Source organism: Crocodylus siamensis, chromosome 11 (genome assembly GCF_052110815.1).
Source record: "Crocodylus siamensis isolate JL-2025a chromosome 11, ASM5211081v1, whole genome shotgun sequence".
Classification (NCBI taxonomy): domain Eukaryota; kingdom Metazoa; phylum Chordata; order Crocodylia; family Crocodylidae; genus Crocodylus; species Crocodylus siamensis.
Genome location: NC_143405.1, coordinates 30,695,564 through 30,713,133, shown reverse-complemented (window position 1 = coordinate 30,713,133; position 17,570 = coordinate 30,695,564). Strand labels below are relative to the sequence as shown.

The 17,570-nt window shown below is 44.8% G+C and overlaps 2 protein-coding genes across 10 annotated transcripts in view; one reads left to right on the top strand and one right to left on the bottom strand.

Annotated features, from left to right (window-relative positions):
- The window catches only part of ECM2 (extracellular matrix protein 2), a 38,902-nt gene extending 26,977 nt beyond the window's left edge, over nt 1-11,925 (bottom strand). The window contains exons 1-2 of one of the 3 annotated variants that reach the window (XM_090022002.1): nt 11,733-11,925; nt 7,731-8,049 (exon numbers count right to left, since the gene is read on the bottom strand). In XM_090022002.1, the coding sequence (XP_089878128.1) occupies nt 7,731-8,025 (295 nt within the window). In that variant the 5' untranslated portion in view covers nt 8,026-8,049; nt 11,733-11,925. The remainder of the gene's footprint in view (nt 1-7,730; nt 8,050-11,732) is intronic. The other 2 variants (XM_090022001.1, XM_090022000.1) reach the window with 2 other exon arrangements.
- Nucleotides 1-17,570, top strand: part of CENPP (centromere protein P) — a 319,520-nt gene that overhangs the window by 252,618 nt on the left and 49,332 nt on the right. The gene's annotated exons all lie outside the window — the stretch shown is intronic.

Below are 17,570 nucleotides of genomic sequence, written 5' to 3'. Positions count from 1 at the left end.
CAGAGATAAGTTTATTCTTTCCCCAAAGTCAAGTAAAATAAAGCAACCATATCAACAAGAATCCATTTTCCACAAGATTCTTTTTGGTACAGAGGCAATCAATGACATGCAGTTCCACAGGATTGGTAGGGGGTGCACGGTGGTGCACATGCTCTCCCTGACAGGGCCGCCACCATCGGCAGCTTCTGTGAGTGCCCCCCAAATTAAGGAGACACCAGTCACTCATGTTCGGTCCATTTTAGATTTAAAGTAATTCAAGTCTGTAAGAAGATCAACACTTTGGATGGATATCCAAAATTTCAAAATATGGAAATAAACTTCCGAGGTTTGGTTAATAGTCCTGGCAACCTATTTCAGAAGTGGACTAATAGTCCTCTTTAATGAATTGATGCCACCAAGTACTGAGAGTAAAGGTGGCAAAAATTGTGAATTAAAAAACTACAGTGAACTAGAGTATACTATTATACTCTTTACATTAACTCTCAGGTCTTGGTTCTCAAACTTGAGACCCTCCTCTCAGAGTCCCAACACTTGTCAGACTTGGTGTAATAAGGATCTGTCCTGAATCAATAACTAGTACTTCCCAACTCAGCAGAAGAAAAATAAGTAAGATACTTATATAATCGTTCCCGGATAAACACCATCCTAATATCTTGGAAGAAATTCACAACATAGCATTTGAGGTTTGTATTGACATTCCAGGAAATGGACATTAGAGCAAAGTCAGCTGAAAGAAATGACCTGTTACCATTTTTAAAAGGTGGCCTGACCATGGGGACCCCAAGACCAACACTCCTCACAGGAAAAGTCAGTAAGTGCAGGTGCTAAAAGAAACATACCATCATTCTTAGTAGTTTTCTGGAGATAAATCAAGATTAACTCAGTAACTTTCTTATGAGCTCCCAGTCCAAATAAAATTACCTTTCACCTTCACTGTTGACAATTGACAGTTTTCTTAAAAGTGCTCAGAGGCCTTTGAGAGGTCTTCATTGAAAGTATCTTGTCTGTTTGCCACCACCTTGTCTAATATAGTTTTGGAGCTTGGTATACTTTCTTGAAACTTCACTTTCATATGCTGTCAAACGTGGTAATTCTCATATAATAGGGAATATTATTTGGGTTCTTTGGGTTGAACTGAAACATCCTTAGGAAGTACTTATATATATGTTAGATATGAACAGAGCAACCAAAATTAAAATCTTTCTTTTAAAATTCAGAAGCATGATTAATGATTTCAGGTCTGTTACTTAATAGACTGTTTCCAGATCTGATCTTAACTTGCAAAAATTTTGAATTTTAGAAATTAGAAAATACTTTGTGGTTGAAGTCCTTGGCAGATAAGCACAGGACTTTTAACCTTTGGAAATATAGTGTAAATCTAGTGTTGGATGCCAGTTAAAATGAGTTCAATGATTAGTTCTACTTTTGAATAAAAAAACAAGATAAAGATAAGTGGGAGGTGGAGGGGAGAAGGAAACCACATATTATTTTAGTATGTTTGTGATGATCTCTGAAACATATTAGAATAGCTTACGTAGAATACATTCTATGTATATGATATCTTCCTCTACTTAATATAAATGTTTTAAATAAATGGTTTCACATAAGTAGTGCATGTTAGGTATACATTATAGTAGCACCCACTAAATCAGGGGTGGGCAAAATGCAGCCCGCAGGCTGGATGCAGCCCACCAGGTCATTCTCTCCAGCCCATGGGGCCCCTAAAAAAAATTAGAAAATTAATATTTATCTACCCCAACTGCATGTCATGTGGCCCTCAATGGCTTGCTAAAACTCAGTAAGCGGCCCTCTGCCCAAAATAATTGCCTGCCCCTGCACTAAATTCTTCCAGTTGGAGGTTGTCAGCATTCCCTTTAATAACCCCTATTTTTTAATTTCTTTTTTTCATTTGTTCAGTTTTTAACAAGGTCATAGGACAAAGGTGAATTGTTTATGAAGATATGAATAACATTTAGTCTTACTAGCTAAGTCACAATAAAGTAAAACTAATTCTCAGATTATGATATGGTCCTGTAGCACACACAAATACTCCCTAATGTGAACTATTGCTTCCACATGGGTGAAATATAAAAATGGTCCTTGTATTGTGTGGGCAAGTATATTTTATGAAGGCTGTTTGTTAGCTTTTTATAAATACATGTGATACATTCTTTTTCATTTTACGTTATAGTGCTTCTTTATGGTGTTAGAATAACAGCACACTATTTATCCACAAAGAAGTTACTGTATCTAACCACTGCTTCAGTTCCCTGCTAACCTGTCTAAACTTTCATGTGTAGAAACAACCTCCAAAACAAATTAAACTATTTAATAACTTGCCTCTCCTCAAGGTTGCTACCCCAAGAAACTTTTTTAATTGAGAATCTGAAAACTTTTTATTGACAACCAAACTCTTTTACTGAAACTTTTTTAAAACTGATGTATGTTTTACACTATATAAATACATCTCTTCTGCTATGCCCTGGGTAGTAATTAGAAGGGCTGTGTTCAAATTTAGGGGTTTAACACTAACCATAGTAAAAACAAAAACAAAAAAAAGGTTTGTCAGTAATAATTTTTCAGATTGTCTGTAAAAAAAAAAAATATTTTTTTCCTTGGGTCGACAGACTTGGGTTGACTGTTCCAGTAGTTTATACCTTAGAGCCCCCAACCCAAGAGTTCCCTACTCATCTTCATACCCTGATGCCCCTGACTACAGCCTGCCACATGCTGCCTCTTCAGCCCAACTTTCAACCTGACCCCCACTGGACCACAACACACTACCTTCTCCCTAACCTCCAAGCTCTGCAGCTCTGTCCTGCCTGCACCATCTCTCTTCCTGTCCTGCCTGGCCTGGGGCCTCCTGCGCACCTTCGAGGTGAATTCTGAGTAGCTGTTACAGGCAGGGTAGGGCCAGGAAATGCAGTGGCAGCCCATAGGGGGCAGGGGGGCAGAGTTTTCTGCAAGACCCCAAGCTGCTCTCCTGCTTAGATACCAGGTGGCACTGCTCTGTTTAATTTGTCCATTCATACTTGAATTTAGCCTCATTCTGATGGCGACAATGGATCTTCAACCAAGCTCACTGTTTCTTAGTTTTGATTGATGGCTCCATTTTTTTACAGAATTCACAGACAGGCATTTTTAGCATTTTTTTTTTTATAGACTGCAACCTTGGCACCCTCAACTCTCCCTCCTGTAACTGCTTTTTAAAAATTTGTTACTGGGTTATTCAAGATTTGGCTTCAGGAAGGCCCAAGTCTTCTGTATGTAGGTATGCATATGCTTGACTACCAATACATGTATTATCAATAGTTCCCCTGAAGTTTTATGTGACTGTCACTGGATTAGGAGTCTTAAATTGCAAGTTTCTTTGGGCAAAGATTGTCTCTCCTTTATTATGTCTAACATAACATTAAGCACATGGTAAAAAGCTAGTGAAAAATTATTCAGTACCTAGACACAGTTAGTTTTCAGCCTTTGTAAAGAAGGTAAATAACTATGACAGTCAAAGCCAACTCTGTTAGTGATTTTTGTGTGATATTGTTTCTACGCTCTAAACAGAGATCACAGGCTTCTATTATGTCATCTGCCAAAGGTATGGGCCAGATTTTAATGAAAAAGATATGAAAGATTCCATTATTGGTTGTGACAACAAATCTCCCAAAACTGCAAAATGATTTTTGATGTGAAAAGCTACTGGGCACAAATCTGGATTAAGGATATTTTGGATTCCGATGGATTAAGGATATTTTGTTTCTTCCTGAGTTATCTTGTTTTATGTGTTTACAAATGAAATTTGGAATTACAGGTGTATTCCTTTTGTTATTAAAACAAATCTAATTCTTCCCAAAATACTACCTCCAAGGAATATTTTAAATATTTGGAGGAGGGGTTAATTTGGGAAAATATCTGAAGTACTCTTAGATGCCACTTCTAATGCCATTAGAACTTCAGTGAGCAGCAATGGATTGACTTATGAGAGAAACTGAGAAAAAAAGGGTTTTTTTCAATGTTGTCACGGGGCGGGGCCTAGTGAGCGGCCGTGAAGCTCCCTAGCGCCCCTTGCCGTGCCACTTAGGCGATCTAGCGCCCCCTATTCTCACCCACCACGTCTTTGCTGTTATGGTTCTGTAAGGGAGGCTGCCTACGATTCCCTTGTCCACGGTAATATGCTGGCACTGTTCCCTGTCCCTTGTAGGGTGACTCAGTGCACCCCAGCCTTAAGGGCCATGCTTGCCTCCAGACTTCCCCTTTAGCATGCCCCAAGCCTCGCAGCTGTACCGGACATTCTCATGTCATACCGTCGCCCCTCCTGGGCTCCTATTCCCCTCTCGCCCTCTCCCGGGCCTTTTTGCCACCCCCCCCCCCCCCCAGACTTCTGTTCAGCTCTGTTGAGCTCTTATCGTTCAGGCCCCGATCTGCACGTCAGTCCCTTTCGGGGCTTATATCACGCGCCTGCCCCACTCCATGACACTTAGTCCTGCCTTGAGCAGGTCGTTGGGCTAAATTGCCCCCTAAAGTCTGCTCCAGCAAAAAAAAAGAAAAAAAGGCCCCAGAGAGGGTGAGGAAGTGCGACGTAGGCCCCCAGAGGGGCAAGAAGCACGACATAGGCCCAGGGAGGGCCGGGAAGGCCAAAGGAGGGTGAGAAGCCCCAGAGAGGGCAAGGAGCGTGGGGAGCGCAATACGGGCCCCGGTGGGGAGTTGCCTGGGTGAGGCAAGCCCAGGGATCCCGATAGAGGGGCACAGGCTGCGTGACTAGCCCAGAGGGCACAGCGAGTGGTGCCAGGCGGGCACAGCTATTTGCGCCGGTGGGGCGCGTGTTGGGGGTGTTGACCCCGACCGGAGGACAGGGTGAGGCTGTAGGGGCGTGAGGAGGCCTCATGGGGGCTCCCCAGTAGCTTGGGGGTTCCCAGTGCCCAGCAGGGGCACAGTGAGCAGTGCCACAGTGGGCACAGTCTTTTAGAGCGCTGGAGAGGCGTCTGGTGAGTGTGGGGTTGGGACCCCAACACGCAAGAGCGGTTGCCCGGTAGGGCGTATGACCTGGAGGTGGGGTCAGGGGGCCAGGCATGGCTACGAGCCACCTGAGCCCCAGGCGTGAGCAGCATGAGAGGTGCAGCATGAGCACGAGAGGCGCGATATAGGCCCAAAGGGGCGAGGAAGCGCGAGAGGCGCGGCACGAGCGCAAGAAACGCGACATAGGCCCTGGGAAGGGCGGGGACCCCCAGAGGGTCAGAAGGGGCACAGGTTGTGTGACAGGCCCAGGAGCGCTGGTAAAGGGATGTAGGTCACGGGACAAGCCCAAAGGCGCCGGTAGAGGGGCGCAGGTTGCACGACCAGCCCAGGGGCACCAGAGAGGGGCGACAAAGGGCAAGGACTTAATAACGTCCGGGAACAGCTGCGAGACTTGGGGCGTGCTGAAGGGGAGGTTTGGAGGCACGCATAGTCCTTAAGACTGGGGTGCACCGAGTCACCCTATAAGGGATGGGGAATAGAGCCAGCATATTACCGTGGACAAGGGAATCGTAGGCAGCCTCCCTTACAGAACCATAACAGCAAAGACGTGGCGGGCGAGACAAGAGGGTGCTAGGTCGCCCATGTGACATGGTAAGGGGCGCAAGGGGGATCACGGCCGCCCCCACGGCCCTGCCCCGTGACAAATGTTATAAACATTATTTCATGACTTTAAAACTACAGGACAAGCTAAGGACATTTTTTTAGGTACAAAAGAGTCAGTATGTGGAAAATTACAAAAAAACACTACTCTTACATGTCAAAGAGTTTCTTTCTAAGACTAAAGAAAGATAAGCATTCAAAATCCATTGTAACTGACAAGTATCACGAACCAAACACAATAAATTATAATTAAATGTTAAAAATAATATAGTTTCATAGTTTGTAGGGTCGGAAGGGACCTGAGCAGATCATCAAGTCTGACACCCTGCCATGACAGGAAAGAGTACTGGGGTCAACCCACCCCATCAAGGTGTTCGTCCAGCCTCCTTTTATAGACCCCCAGAGTAGGAGCCCGCATCACTTCTCTTGGAAGTTGGTTCCAGGTCCTAGCCGCCCTGACAGTGAAGTAGCGCCTCCTGGTGTCTAGTCTGGATCTACTCTCTGCCAGCTTGTGACCATTATTTCTAGTCACTCCTGGTAGTGGTTGGGGGAAGAGGGACTCCACCAATGCCTGCTGGTCCCCTCTGACTAGTTTGTAAATGGCCACTAGATCCCCCCTCAGTCTTCTCTTGCAGAGGCTGAACAGGTTCAGGTCCCGTAGCCTCTCCTTGTAGGGCCTGCCCTGCTGCCCCTGATCATGCGAGTGGCCCTCCTCTGGACCCTCTTCATGTTGTCCACATCCCTCTTGAAGTGCGGTGCCCAGAACTGGACGCACTACTCCAACTGTGGCCTGACCAGTGTCGCATAGAGGGGGAGTATCACCTCCTTGGACCTGCTTGAGATACATCTGTGGATGCATGACAAGGTATGGTTGACCTTCCTGACTGCATCCCCACACTGCCGACCCATGTTCATCTTGGCATCAATAGTGATTCCAAGATCCTTTTCTGCCTCTGCACTGACGAGAAGGGAGTTCCCCAGCCTGTAGGTATGGTGCCGGTTCTTCCTTCCCAGGTGCATCACTTTGCACTTGTCAGTGTTCTCATCTGCCCACCCCTGTAACCTGTCTAGGTCTGATTGCAGCCTATTCCTCCTGCCTAACGTGCCCACATCCCCCCACATCTTAGTGTCATCAGCAAATTTGAACACAGTGTTTTTTACCCCCTCATCCAAGTCGATGATGAAGATATTGAACAGTGTGGGCCCGAGGACCGAGCCCTGCGGAACCCCACTGCCCACATCCCTCCAGGTCAAAAATGACCCATCCACCACCACTCTCTGGATGCGGCCCTCTAGCCAGTTAGCGACCCATTTGACTGTGTAGGTGTTGACACAACAGTCCCCCAGTTTTATAATGAGAATGGGGTGAGAGACAGTGTCAAAGGCCTTCCTAAAGTCCAGAAAGACTACATCCACTGCTACCCCTGCACCTAAGGATTTGGTGATCTGGTCATAGAAGGCCACAAGGTTAGTCTGACAGGACCTGCCTCTAATGAACCCGTGTTGGTTGCCCCTAAGCATAACCTCCCCTGCTGGCCTCTCATGGACATGAGCCAGGATAATTCTCTCAAAAAGCTTACCCAGGATCAAGGTAAGACTAACTGGCCAATAGTTTCCTGGGTCCTCTTTCCTCCCTTTTTAGAAAATGGGAACCACCTTGGCCTTCTTCCAGTCCTCTGGCACCACACTAGAGCACCACGAGTGCTCGTAAAGCTGTGCCAGGGGTCCTGCAATGACCTCAGCTAATTCCCTCAGCACTCTGGGGTGGAGATTGCCCAGACCAGCTGATATAAATACGTCCAGTCATTCCAGAAGTTCCCTGACTAGATCCTTACTGACCCTAGGCCTGGGTGTGCCTCCCCTGGGGCCTGAGGGGGTCCCGGTGGGGTGGCTAATTTGGTCCCTGCTCAGGAAAATGGAGGCAAAGAAAGTTATTATAAAATATAAATATAAGCTATGCTTTTATATATTCTAGGTAGGGCTGCTAGTATTGGGCTTCTAATAATGATGTCTCTATAAAGAACAGTGTAAATTAACAATTGCATGAATTTTATTTGAAACCATGATTTTTTTCCCTGTTGTGTGAAGTGATGAGTAGCACAGAGTTCTGCTCTTACCTGGTAAAACATTGTAACTGGATTCTTGTCCACCCAAACCTATAAGAGAATCAAATACTTCTGTAATGCTGTCATCTATATTTATAAGGGGAATCCTTGGTACTACAATGTCAGGAGTCAACGACTTAACCCTTTGTTGTCTGTTAAGCGTGTGGTGTGATGAGGGACCCTTTCTTAATCCTCTGTAACGCATTCTCCTTCTTTGCCTTCTGGGAATTCCATCGGTTTCATTTTGAACAAAATGAACACTGAGACAGACAAGCAGGAAATAATAGAGCAAACATGTAGTCTTCATGTTTTCCCCTTCACATACAGTGTCCTAGAAGGGAAAATAGAGGAAAAAGTAAAAAATTAGATACAGCTTTTTGCAGTATGTCATATAATGCAGATCTAAAAGATTTTTCAGAAATATGCTCTAAAAATGGCAGACCAGGATAGTCAGTTTTATCTTTTTGTTAAAATTTTCCTTTTGAAAGTTCTTCAAGCAGTTTTGTAATTGTCTCTCTACAGGTATGCAAAACAGTTGAATTAAAATAGAGTGGTGTATAGAGGGATATTTTTTTATCAGATGAACCCTTAATATATATTCATGCAGCATGAAACTGAAAATTTCTTCCTCATGACAAAATGTATTTCCAGAGACATGTTGCTCAAATCATAGAATCACAGAAAGTTAGGGTTGGAAGGGAGGTCATCTAGTCCAACTCCGTGCTCAAAGCAGGGCCATCCCCAACTAGATCTTCCCAGCCAAAGCTTTGTCTAGCTGGGTCTTGAAAACCTTCAAGGATGAAAATTCCACAACCTCTCTGGGTAACCTGTTCCAGTATTTTACTACCCTCCTAGTGAGAAAATTCTACCTAATATCTAAACTAAACTTCCCTTACTGCAACTTGAGACTGCTGCTCCTTGTTCTGTCATCTGCCACCACTAAGAACAGGGTTTAGGTGTAGATTGCAGGCTCAGATGAGTTAGCAAAGTAATGCAGTCACAAAAAGAATATGTAATTTATTTTTTATCAAAAGGAGCATTAGGTGTAAGACATGAGAGGTGATATTACCACTCTACTTAGTGCTGGTTATGTCTCATTAGATTCTGAAGTTGGAGAGGATCTAGAGGTGGGTGGCAAAAACATTATAAAGGAATTAGAAGGAAAGCTGTACTAGGAAGGGTTGAGAGATCTAGGCATGTTCAGTCTGGATAAAAGGCAAGTAAAGGAAAAATGGGGAGGAAAGCCCATGATAGCACTTTTCAATATCTGAAAGTCTGTGGTAAAGATGAGGGAGAACTGTTCTTCCCTTGCTACAAAGATAGGGCATGAAGCAATAACTTTAAATTGCAGCAAAGTAGATTTAGGATGCCCAAGGCAGTTGTGGAATCTCCTTCACTAGAGGTTTTCAAGAAAACCTGGGATAATAATTGATCACGAAGGATTCAGGAGTAGTATTAAATTCATGAAGGGGGTTAGACCAGGGTTAGGGTCACTTCCATCCCTATCATTCTGTGTCAGACATATGCTCTATCTCTATTGGTGCCTAATCTTGTTCAAAACTCATTTACTTCTTGATACCCAACATGGCAAATATGACCAAAGAAAAATGGCCTTATTTCTGTGGTTTGTAACTGACTTCTCTTCTCATGTCTGACTATAAGTTTGCGTAATAGATTACAGTATCCTTGTATGGACAAAATTTCAAGTGTTCAGAGGAAAAAACAGACTCTTGAAATATGCAAATTCAGTCTGTCAAGTAGTGAATCTAGTTATAGTTAAATCTTTATATCTTTCTTATAAGAAAGGGTTTAACAACACACTTGAAATATTTTGTATATTTACTGAATATAATTTGAAAGTTCAGGTATGGATATTACATTGTATTTATAGTACATTTACTCTTTCAGTTGTGTCCATTTAGTATTAGTTACAGGTATCAGAAAATAGAACTATACCATAATTACCAGTGTGAAGGATTAAGTGGAACTGCTTTCAATAAACAATTCTTGTTCACATGCATGTAAAAGTGGTAGATTTTAGGACTAAAAATTAAAATTTTCAATACTTCCTGAAAGTTTAACGCTTCCATTTTCATCTAAATAGTATGCTTTGCCTGTAAGAAGATGCCAAGTTTGTCTTAAGGGGAATAAGTATCATTGGTTTCTACTGAAGATGAGGACACCCCTGCCTCTGGAATACGTTTATTTAATGGTGCAATTGTATCTGATCGTCAATTCCAATAATCATGCCTCCTGTCATGCCACACATATAGCAGAAGGTGCAGTTTTGAAATCATGGACTCTCAATTGTGCTATTACTGCTTGCCATTGTAGGGGGAGCCTGGGATCATGATCCTCGGCTCTCCCTGAACAAGCAAGTTGGACTGGAGCTTACTGTTGGCTCCAGCCCCAGGTCTTAAATCAGTCCCTGTGCGGTCCAAGAACTAACAATCAGCTAATTGTCAGCTCCAGTCCCAGAAGTACATTGGGGAACCAGCTGGTGCAGTCCTGGGCTGGGGCCAACTATCAGCTCATTTTTCAGCTCCAGCCATGACATTCAGTTAATTGTCAATCCCATCCTGAGTGATTCTCAAAATCTTGTGTCAAGCAGCTATGGCCAGATTACCAGGCACAAGGAATCAGAGGCTCCACAGTGGTGGAGGTTGAAAGTTCCAAGTGGGGGAAGCATTTTGACTCTTCTACCAGGAGCCTCTGATTCACCCCACCCAGCAGCCCAGACAGAGTTGGTGGGCACGGGCACTGCCATAACTTGGGCAGGCAACTGCGTTGGGTGCCAGCCTGGGGGGTAGAAAAACAGCTACCATAAACAGTCACATGATCACAGTTACGCTGGCAGCATGGTTGCAACCCAAAGTCACCTAAACCCCAGGCCCAATCACATAGCTCTGCTGCTGGGTGAGGGGTTTAAGCCCTTCAGCTCCCCCAGCCAGGAGCCTCTGATCCTCCATGCCCAGAAGGTTTAAAGTCCCTAGCAGAGGAAGCCCTCTGGCTCATCCCCTACTCTCCAGCCTCTTGGCTCTGATTGTTGGTCGGTCCTGGGGTCATTCCAGACCCAGTCAGCTGATTGTTGGCCTGGTCACATGTTAAATTAAGGTGCCAAACAAACCAGCCATAAAAATGTTCTATGTATAATGTAGAACATATACTATAGAACATTTTTATAGTTCATTTTCTATTTTATGGTGCTTTAACTTGGGTGTACATGTACACTCTATCCATTTATGCTGCAGTTATCTTGCAACAAGAATAAATAATGATATCCTATCCCTAATACTATATCTACAGCAGCTAATGTTGATTTATGTTGAATTCAATATAGTATTATCATTGTTGCCTGAAACTCTGAACATGTTTTCCATATTATGTTAATGTATCATTTATATTCTGCAGAAATATTTTGTTCATGTTAATAATGACAAGTAAAGATCTTTGTCTTCTCTGCTTTTCAACTACAATATGTGATGAATTGTTTGCTGCTTTCTCATTTTCTTCTTTCAGAGTTCAGTATCTATTGTTCTGTCATTATTTCACTTGAAATAATTAATTCCCAGGCAAATGATCTTTTACAAATATTCCTTGGAATGTATTATTTACTTTTTCTTTCCTAACCTAAGTTAAAATTTTTCTTCAAGTTAATTGCTTTTCTCAATACACAGCAGGATTAACACAATTTCTGAAGGTTTTAACATGCTGTTGTTGAAACTAGTTTATATAGAAATCAGTTTTGACTGGCCATACCAATAATCTAAATGAATTTTCGTTTATCTTAAGCCTGGAATGTATGGCAAACATTCAAACTGAACAAAACAAAACAAAGCCAGATCAACTTATACTGCACACTTTTTTTCTGTAGAAAAACTCTTTACTCTAAATAGTTAATCTTTTAACTTTTAACCGTATTTGCAAAGTATTAAGCATTCCATAATAACCTGTAGTTTAAGCCATTTCACACCATGCTTTAAGGAATAATTTAAAATGTAAAACATAATTTACCTTGTCATCTAACCTAACAGTAGATTTTGCTTGGTGTCATTAGTCTTCAGTTGCGAATGAAACAAATTCAGACTGATATCTTTAAAAAAAGCAGAGCAACAGTTGGGGATGTTGAAACATGTTAGATAACTCCTTACTGAAGTCTGAAATAGCGTCTTTCCCTGGGGACAAACCGTCCTTCTGTTCTGTATGCAGAGAACAGCTAATAAAGTTACTTGGAAAACTGAAAACCTCACTTAGGGAAAATGAAAAACAGCACAATGCTTTTGGTCCGTAGGCTGACAAGGCACAGCTGGAAGTCCTCTTTTTTCTTACATAAGAAACAAGACAGGGACTATTTTCAAGGGACCTGGAAAACATTTATAGTTTATTTGGTTCTTATTTGACTACAAATATTTTAAATTAGATTCCCTGTGGCTTAATTTTACTATGCATTTACTATTCTATTAAGGTATTATACCTATGCAAACATAACTTTTGTATAAAATATATTTCCTCAGATAATGTTTCCTAAATTCACATTTTAATTAAAGTTTCCCTGTGTATACTAATATGTATATGAAACAAACCTTTTCATTCAAGAGTTGAATAGATTTGATTTGTTATTCTTTTATCCATTTAAAGCAACTTGATTTCATCACAACTGCAGTATTCATGTGGAAAATAAAATGACTGAAGCATTTTCCCTTTCTTTATTATTGTAAGGATAATTATATTCTGAAACATGACACTGAAATGGTTATCCAGAAGCTACCGTGAATTTAGTAACCCAAATATGAAAAGTAATGCATGAGGGGAAGGAGACATGCTACATTACCACAGAGCTCTTTATGCCAGCAAGGCCAGTTTCTTCATGCTCAGCTTGAATATCTGGAGACTGCCACAGCTTCCTGAGACATTGAGTTGCTGTTTCAGAAATGATATATGTACCTAGTAGATGAAGTAGTCTGAGTTCTTTATGGTTGTTTAAGCTTTTGAACATTTTGGGATTTTTTGAATCCACATGAGAAAATTCTAGGTAGAAAATTATGGTATATATATGGTTTAGTCTGCCATGATTGTTAGTGGGCAGATGCTTAATGTGCAGTAGACAAATTCTGTGCAGATACACAAGATGCTTAATGTGCAGTAGACTAATTCTACTGCACATAGCAAAAACTGTGCTAATACAATAATGCACAGTAGTATTAGTTTACTGCTCATTAAGCATTACACAGAAAGCATGCGATCACGCTAATGCACAGTAGGGCGGCCTACTGTGCATTTATTTAGTTCTTGATTATACAAGTACTAAATTCAATGCACAGTAGGCACTGTGCATTAATGAATGTGTAGATGCGGCCAGTATGTCTGTGGTGAATAAATACCAGGAAAGCACATTGTCTCTTCAGCAGTTATTCTAATTATATTGTATGTCACTTTGTAATCACAAGAGGAAAAAAATTAACTTTTATCAGTGTTTGCAGTGGGTTGGAATGCACATGAAGAAATCATACTTGCCATAGGAACTCAAAAACTAAATGAAATGCACCAAGAAAAACACACATTCTGGGGGAACAAGGTTTTATTTTTACAAATACAAATACACTACTGCCCCGAGTGTTAAGATAACAAGAAAGATGCACGTTATATTTTGGGTGACATCTGAACAAAAAAGGGAAAGATGTGTGTAACACAAGAGCAAGGTCATGCCACACACTAGAGGAGACAGAAAGAGCAATATAAAAGGAGCAGGCAGATATCATGGGGCAGAATGAAGATGTGAGTGGAAATGAAAATAAGAATACTTTTGTATAACTGTGAATGTGAGGAACAAAAGGCTTGACTTTGATGCAGAAGGTAAAGGAAAGTCAAGTACAGGTTTCCCTTGCCAACTGCTGGGATTAGGTTCCTGAAAGTTCCCATGGTTGGCAAGACAAAAGGCTTATGGGAAAAATGGCAGGTGGCAGGCTGCTGCATGGCCATGAAAAACCATAGTTACTCAAAACTGTACCGTGGTAGCCAAAATGGTATATAGAGTATTAAGCGTGGATACTCAAAACTGTGATTGGTGAGGGAAACCTGTATGACATCTTAAGGTGTAAGTAGCATAGTCAAAGTCATTTTTATTGGAATCTGAGGGTAGAAACAAGGTGAGATTGTGGCAAGTGTAGAAGGGAAAGTATTCTAGTTGTCAAGGTAAGAGATGGGCAAAGAGCAGACAAGGGCTTTTGCACTAGGATTAGAAGAAAAAGATTGAATTTTAAAGATGAGATAAAGAAAGTGATCAGATGTGCTCAGTGGGTGTGAGTGTGGATGTGGATGTAGATGTAGAGAGGGAAGGAGAGAGAGAGAAGTAGGACACATGGGATAAATACAGACAGTCAAAAAGCCCAAGGCAGAATGTATTCAATCTAAGCAGCTTCCTCTAACCAATAACCAACTGAACTGACTCTCAGTTTTCAATTGGGAAATGCAGGGGGAGGCTTGCACTGACCCAGGCCAGTAGGCACAGGGCACCAGAACACATCTCCCAGCCTGCAGCCCATTGCCAACCCAGCCAGGTGCCCCAGCTGTCTCCCCACTACGTGCCCCAAACCCCCTGCTGTCCCCCCCCACCGGTGATTAAGGAGCGCCCTGTTCAGGTGCTGGCAAATCTTGGGGGAGCCTCCCCCTCAGGGGGTTTACCCCAGCCCTGCCCCAGGCAGCCCTGGGAAGCCAAGGGTAATTTTCCCTCTCTCCCTTCCCAGCAGCTGCCACAGGAAAGAGGGAGAAGGAGTCCTCCCCGGCCAGCTACCTGCCCAGGCAGCCCAGCATGAGGGTACTGGAGAGCCCATGCCTTGGGTTCCTCAGCTGCGGCAGTCCCAGGGAGCTGAGGGGAATTCTTCCCCTCCTGAACCCCAGAACTGCTTGCCTTAGCTGCTGCCAGTCTTGAGGGATAGCCCAGGGCAGCCTCAGGGAGCAGAGGAAAATTCTTTTTCTCCCTTGCAACTAGTTTTGCCTCACACCCACAGCAGTTGAGGCAAAACCAGCTGCAGAAGAGCAGGAGAATTTCCCTTCACTCCCTGAGGCTGCCTGAGATTCACAGGGCGCATCCAGACGAGTGTGCGCATGCCTGTTGCCCCACCTCAAATCCCTTTGAGGCGGGGTAACAGGCACATGCGGGAATGAAAAAATGTTCCCTGTGCTGCAGGTTTGCAGCACAGGGAGAAAATCAGACCCCTGGATATCCAGGGGTCTAAAAAAACTGCTCCACAATATAGCAGAGCAAGGCACAGTTCAAGACCATGCCTGGAGCCAGTCCTCCAAAAGAGATGCTCTGGTTTTGGCCAGAGCATCTCTTTTGTGTTCCGGCTGCCCCCAGCGCTGTCCAAGGTAAGTTAGGGGGGTTCATGGGTGTCGGGGCAGGTGAGGGGTGGCAGGAGGATGTGGGGGGAGTTGGAGAGTGGCGGGGGGGATGTCCCTGGGGCTGCTCCGGTGCAAGGCTGGACTAGCAAGCCACACAGGACTGGGCCAGGTCCTCACCCCCCCACACAGGGCAGCCCCAAGGCTGGCAGGACCCGGATTGGCTCCGCATGGTACACGTGTGCCGGGCCGGTCCAAGCAGCACGAGCTGCATGGTCCCCAGGCGGCTCGTGCTCCCCAGGCGGCTCATGCTCCTACCTGGCAGCTGGGCATCGCAAGTAGCCCCAGGACCCGGCTTGGCTCTGAGTGATTCCTGCCCACCAGGCCAGGTCCTGCAATTATAGGACAGGCCTGGCCACGGCAGGCCCCGGTGCGGTGGGCAGGAACCGCCTGCTGCACCAGCTTCTGTCAGCATGTGCTGGGCCCCAGGGACATGTGCTTCTGCTGCTTGTGCCTGCAGGGGGGTGAGGACCTGGCTCAGCCTCATGTGGCTTGTTAATCCAGCCTTGCACCGGAGCAGGTCACAGGGTTCCAGGAGGCGTGGCTCCTGTGCGTGCCTCCTGGAGCTGTGCAACCCGCTGTGGTGCAAACCTGGACTAGCGAGCCTCAGGGATCTAGACCCAGCCCAGCTGGGCTGCAGAGGGGCCCCAGGACCCAGCTGGGCCTGGCACGCAATCCCCGCATGCCGCACTGGGTTCTTCTGCCACAAGACAAGCCCAGCTGGGTGGCAAGAGCAGGCCCAAGGCCAGCAGAACCAGGCGGAGCTCAGCACATGGTCCCCCCGCTGCTGCTGTTAAAGATTAGTTATGGGCCCTAGGCGGGGGGGCCCTGGGTGGAGCTGGGACCCTGGGTGGGGGGGCCTCCAGGGTGCATGGGACCCTAGGCAGAAGGGCTGGGACCCTGTGGGGGATAGGGGCTGTGACCCTCTAGGGGAGAGCTGGGACCCTTGGCAGGGGGGGCATTCCATGTGCTATGTGGGAGGGGCTGCACCCTGTGGGGACCAGGGGACCCACCCCTCCTGAGCAGGCCCCACACAAGGTCCCCCACACCCACAGTGCCCCCAGCAATTGCCCCACTCCTACCCACAAGCCAACCCACATCCCTCCACATCCACCTTCCCCCATACCCCTTATCACCCCCTTTCTACAAACACCACATCCCCCCATCACACACCCATCATGTGCGAAGAAAACCAAAAGCACAGATCATCACATATAAGTATTTAGAATGTATTTTTTCATGATGATAGAGACACTGGTAGGCTTCCAAATTGCTTTAATATAGTAAATATACCAATAAAGCATCTCTAGATGGGGGGGGGAGTGTAGAGTGGTTTTTTTGTTTTAAATGTGGAAGAACATGGATTTTGGGGTATTTTAAAAAATGGATTTGGGATGCTGCTGCAGCAGTCCAACTGGCACAAAGGGTAGTGTCCCCAGGTATAAATTGGATGGCCCCAGAAGCTCCAGAGAGTGAGTAGCCCCAAGCTGTTTGCCAGGGCAGTTTTTTGTATGGATGGGGCCAGGACAGGGCAGCTTTTTATACCGCTGGGGACAGCACAGGTGCCGGCCCTGGGCTCTAGCTCCCCCTGGCTGCAGATCCGGGAGGAGCTAGGCACGGTTATTTTGCCCCAAGTGGCACAATTTGCTCCACACCAAAGTGCATGTCCGAACATGTGCGCTGAGGCAAAAAGCCCAGGCTCAAATTTGCACTGCTTCTATTTGAGCTGCTGCAAGCGCACATGCTTGCATGTGTGGACATGCCCACAGGGGCTAAGGCAAGCAGCTCTGGATTTCAGGAGGGTTAGAGTGATATACTTAAGGTGGTGTACTTAGGGTGAAGGGTGTTAACTCATGCTTAGTACCTTCTAAACGTTAGGCTACCTCAAATAAAGGTTATTTTCTTTGATCTGTTTTACCCAGTTCATACCAGGGTATTCTTGGAGCCCTGTTGCAGGTTACATTTAAAGCATTTTAAATTTGGAATGTTATGCTATCATAGTTTCAGAGAAGTCACAGGTTAAGGCTTAATGTCATCTCAGAACTGAACAGCTGTGACTTGCCAGTAGAGGGCCTGGTGAGTAGGGGTGCAGACAGGACTCAAGACACTATCCTTCCTCTGGGGTGGGAGAGGAGGGGAAAGGTGGCCTGTAGTTTGGAGGCAGAGAAACCACCATGGGGGCTTTGGCTTCCCTCACTCCACAGCCAGCAGGAACTGGCCAGATCCATGAGTGGGAGGGAAAAACTATTGTAAAAATACTGAAGTAAATCAGCGGAAGTAAAGAGAAAGCAGTGAGAAAAAGAATACGAATAAAATAAAGGACAAGTCTTGCACATTTCACTGAATTGGGATTGGGTTGGTTCAGAGTTTGGTTAGTACTTGCACCAAGGCAGAGCTGAGACCCAGCAGGCTCATTCTCTGCATGCTGCATCAAGGCAGAGAGAAGACCAAGTG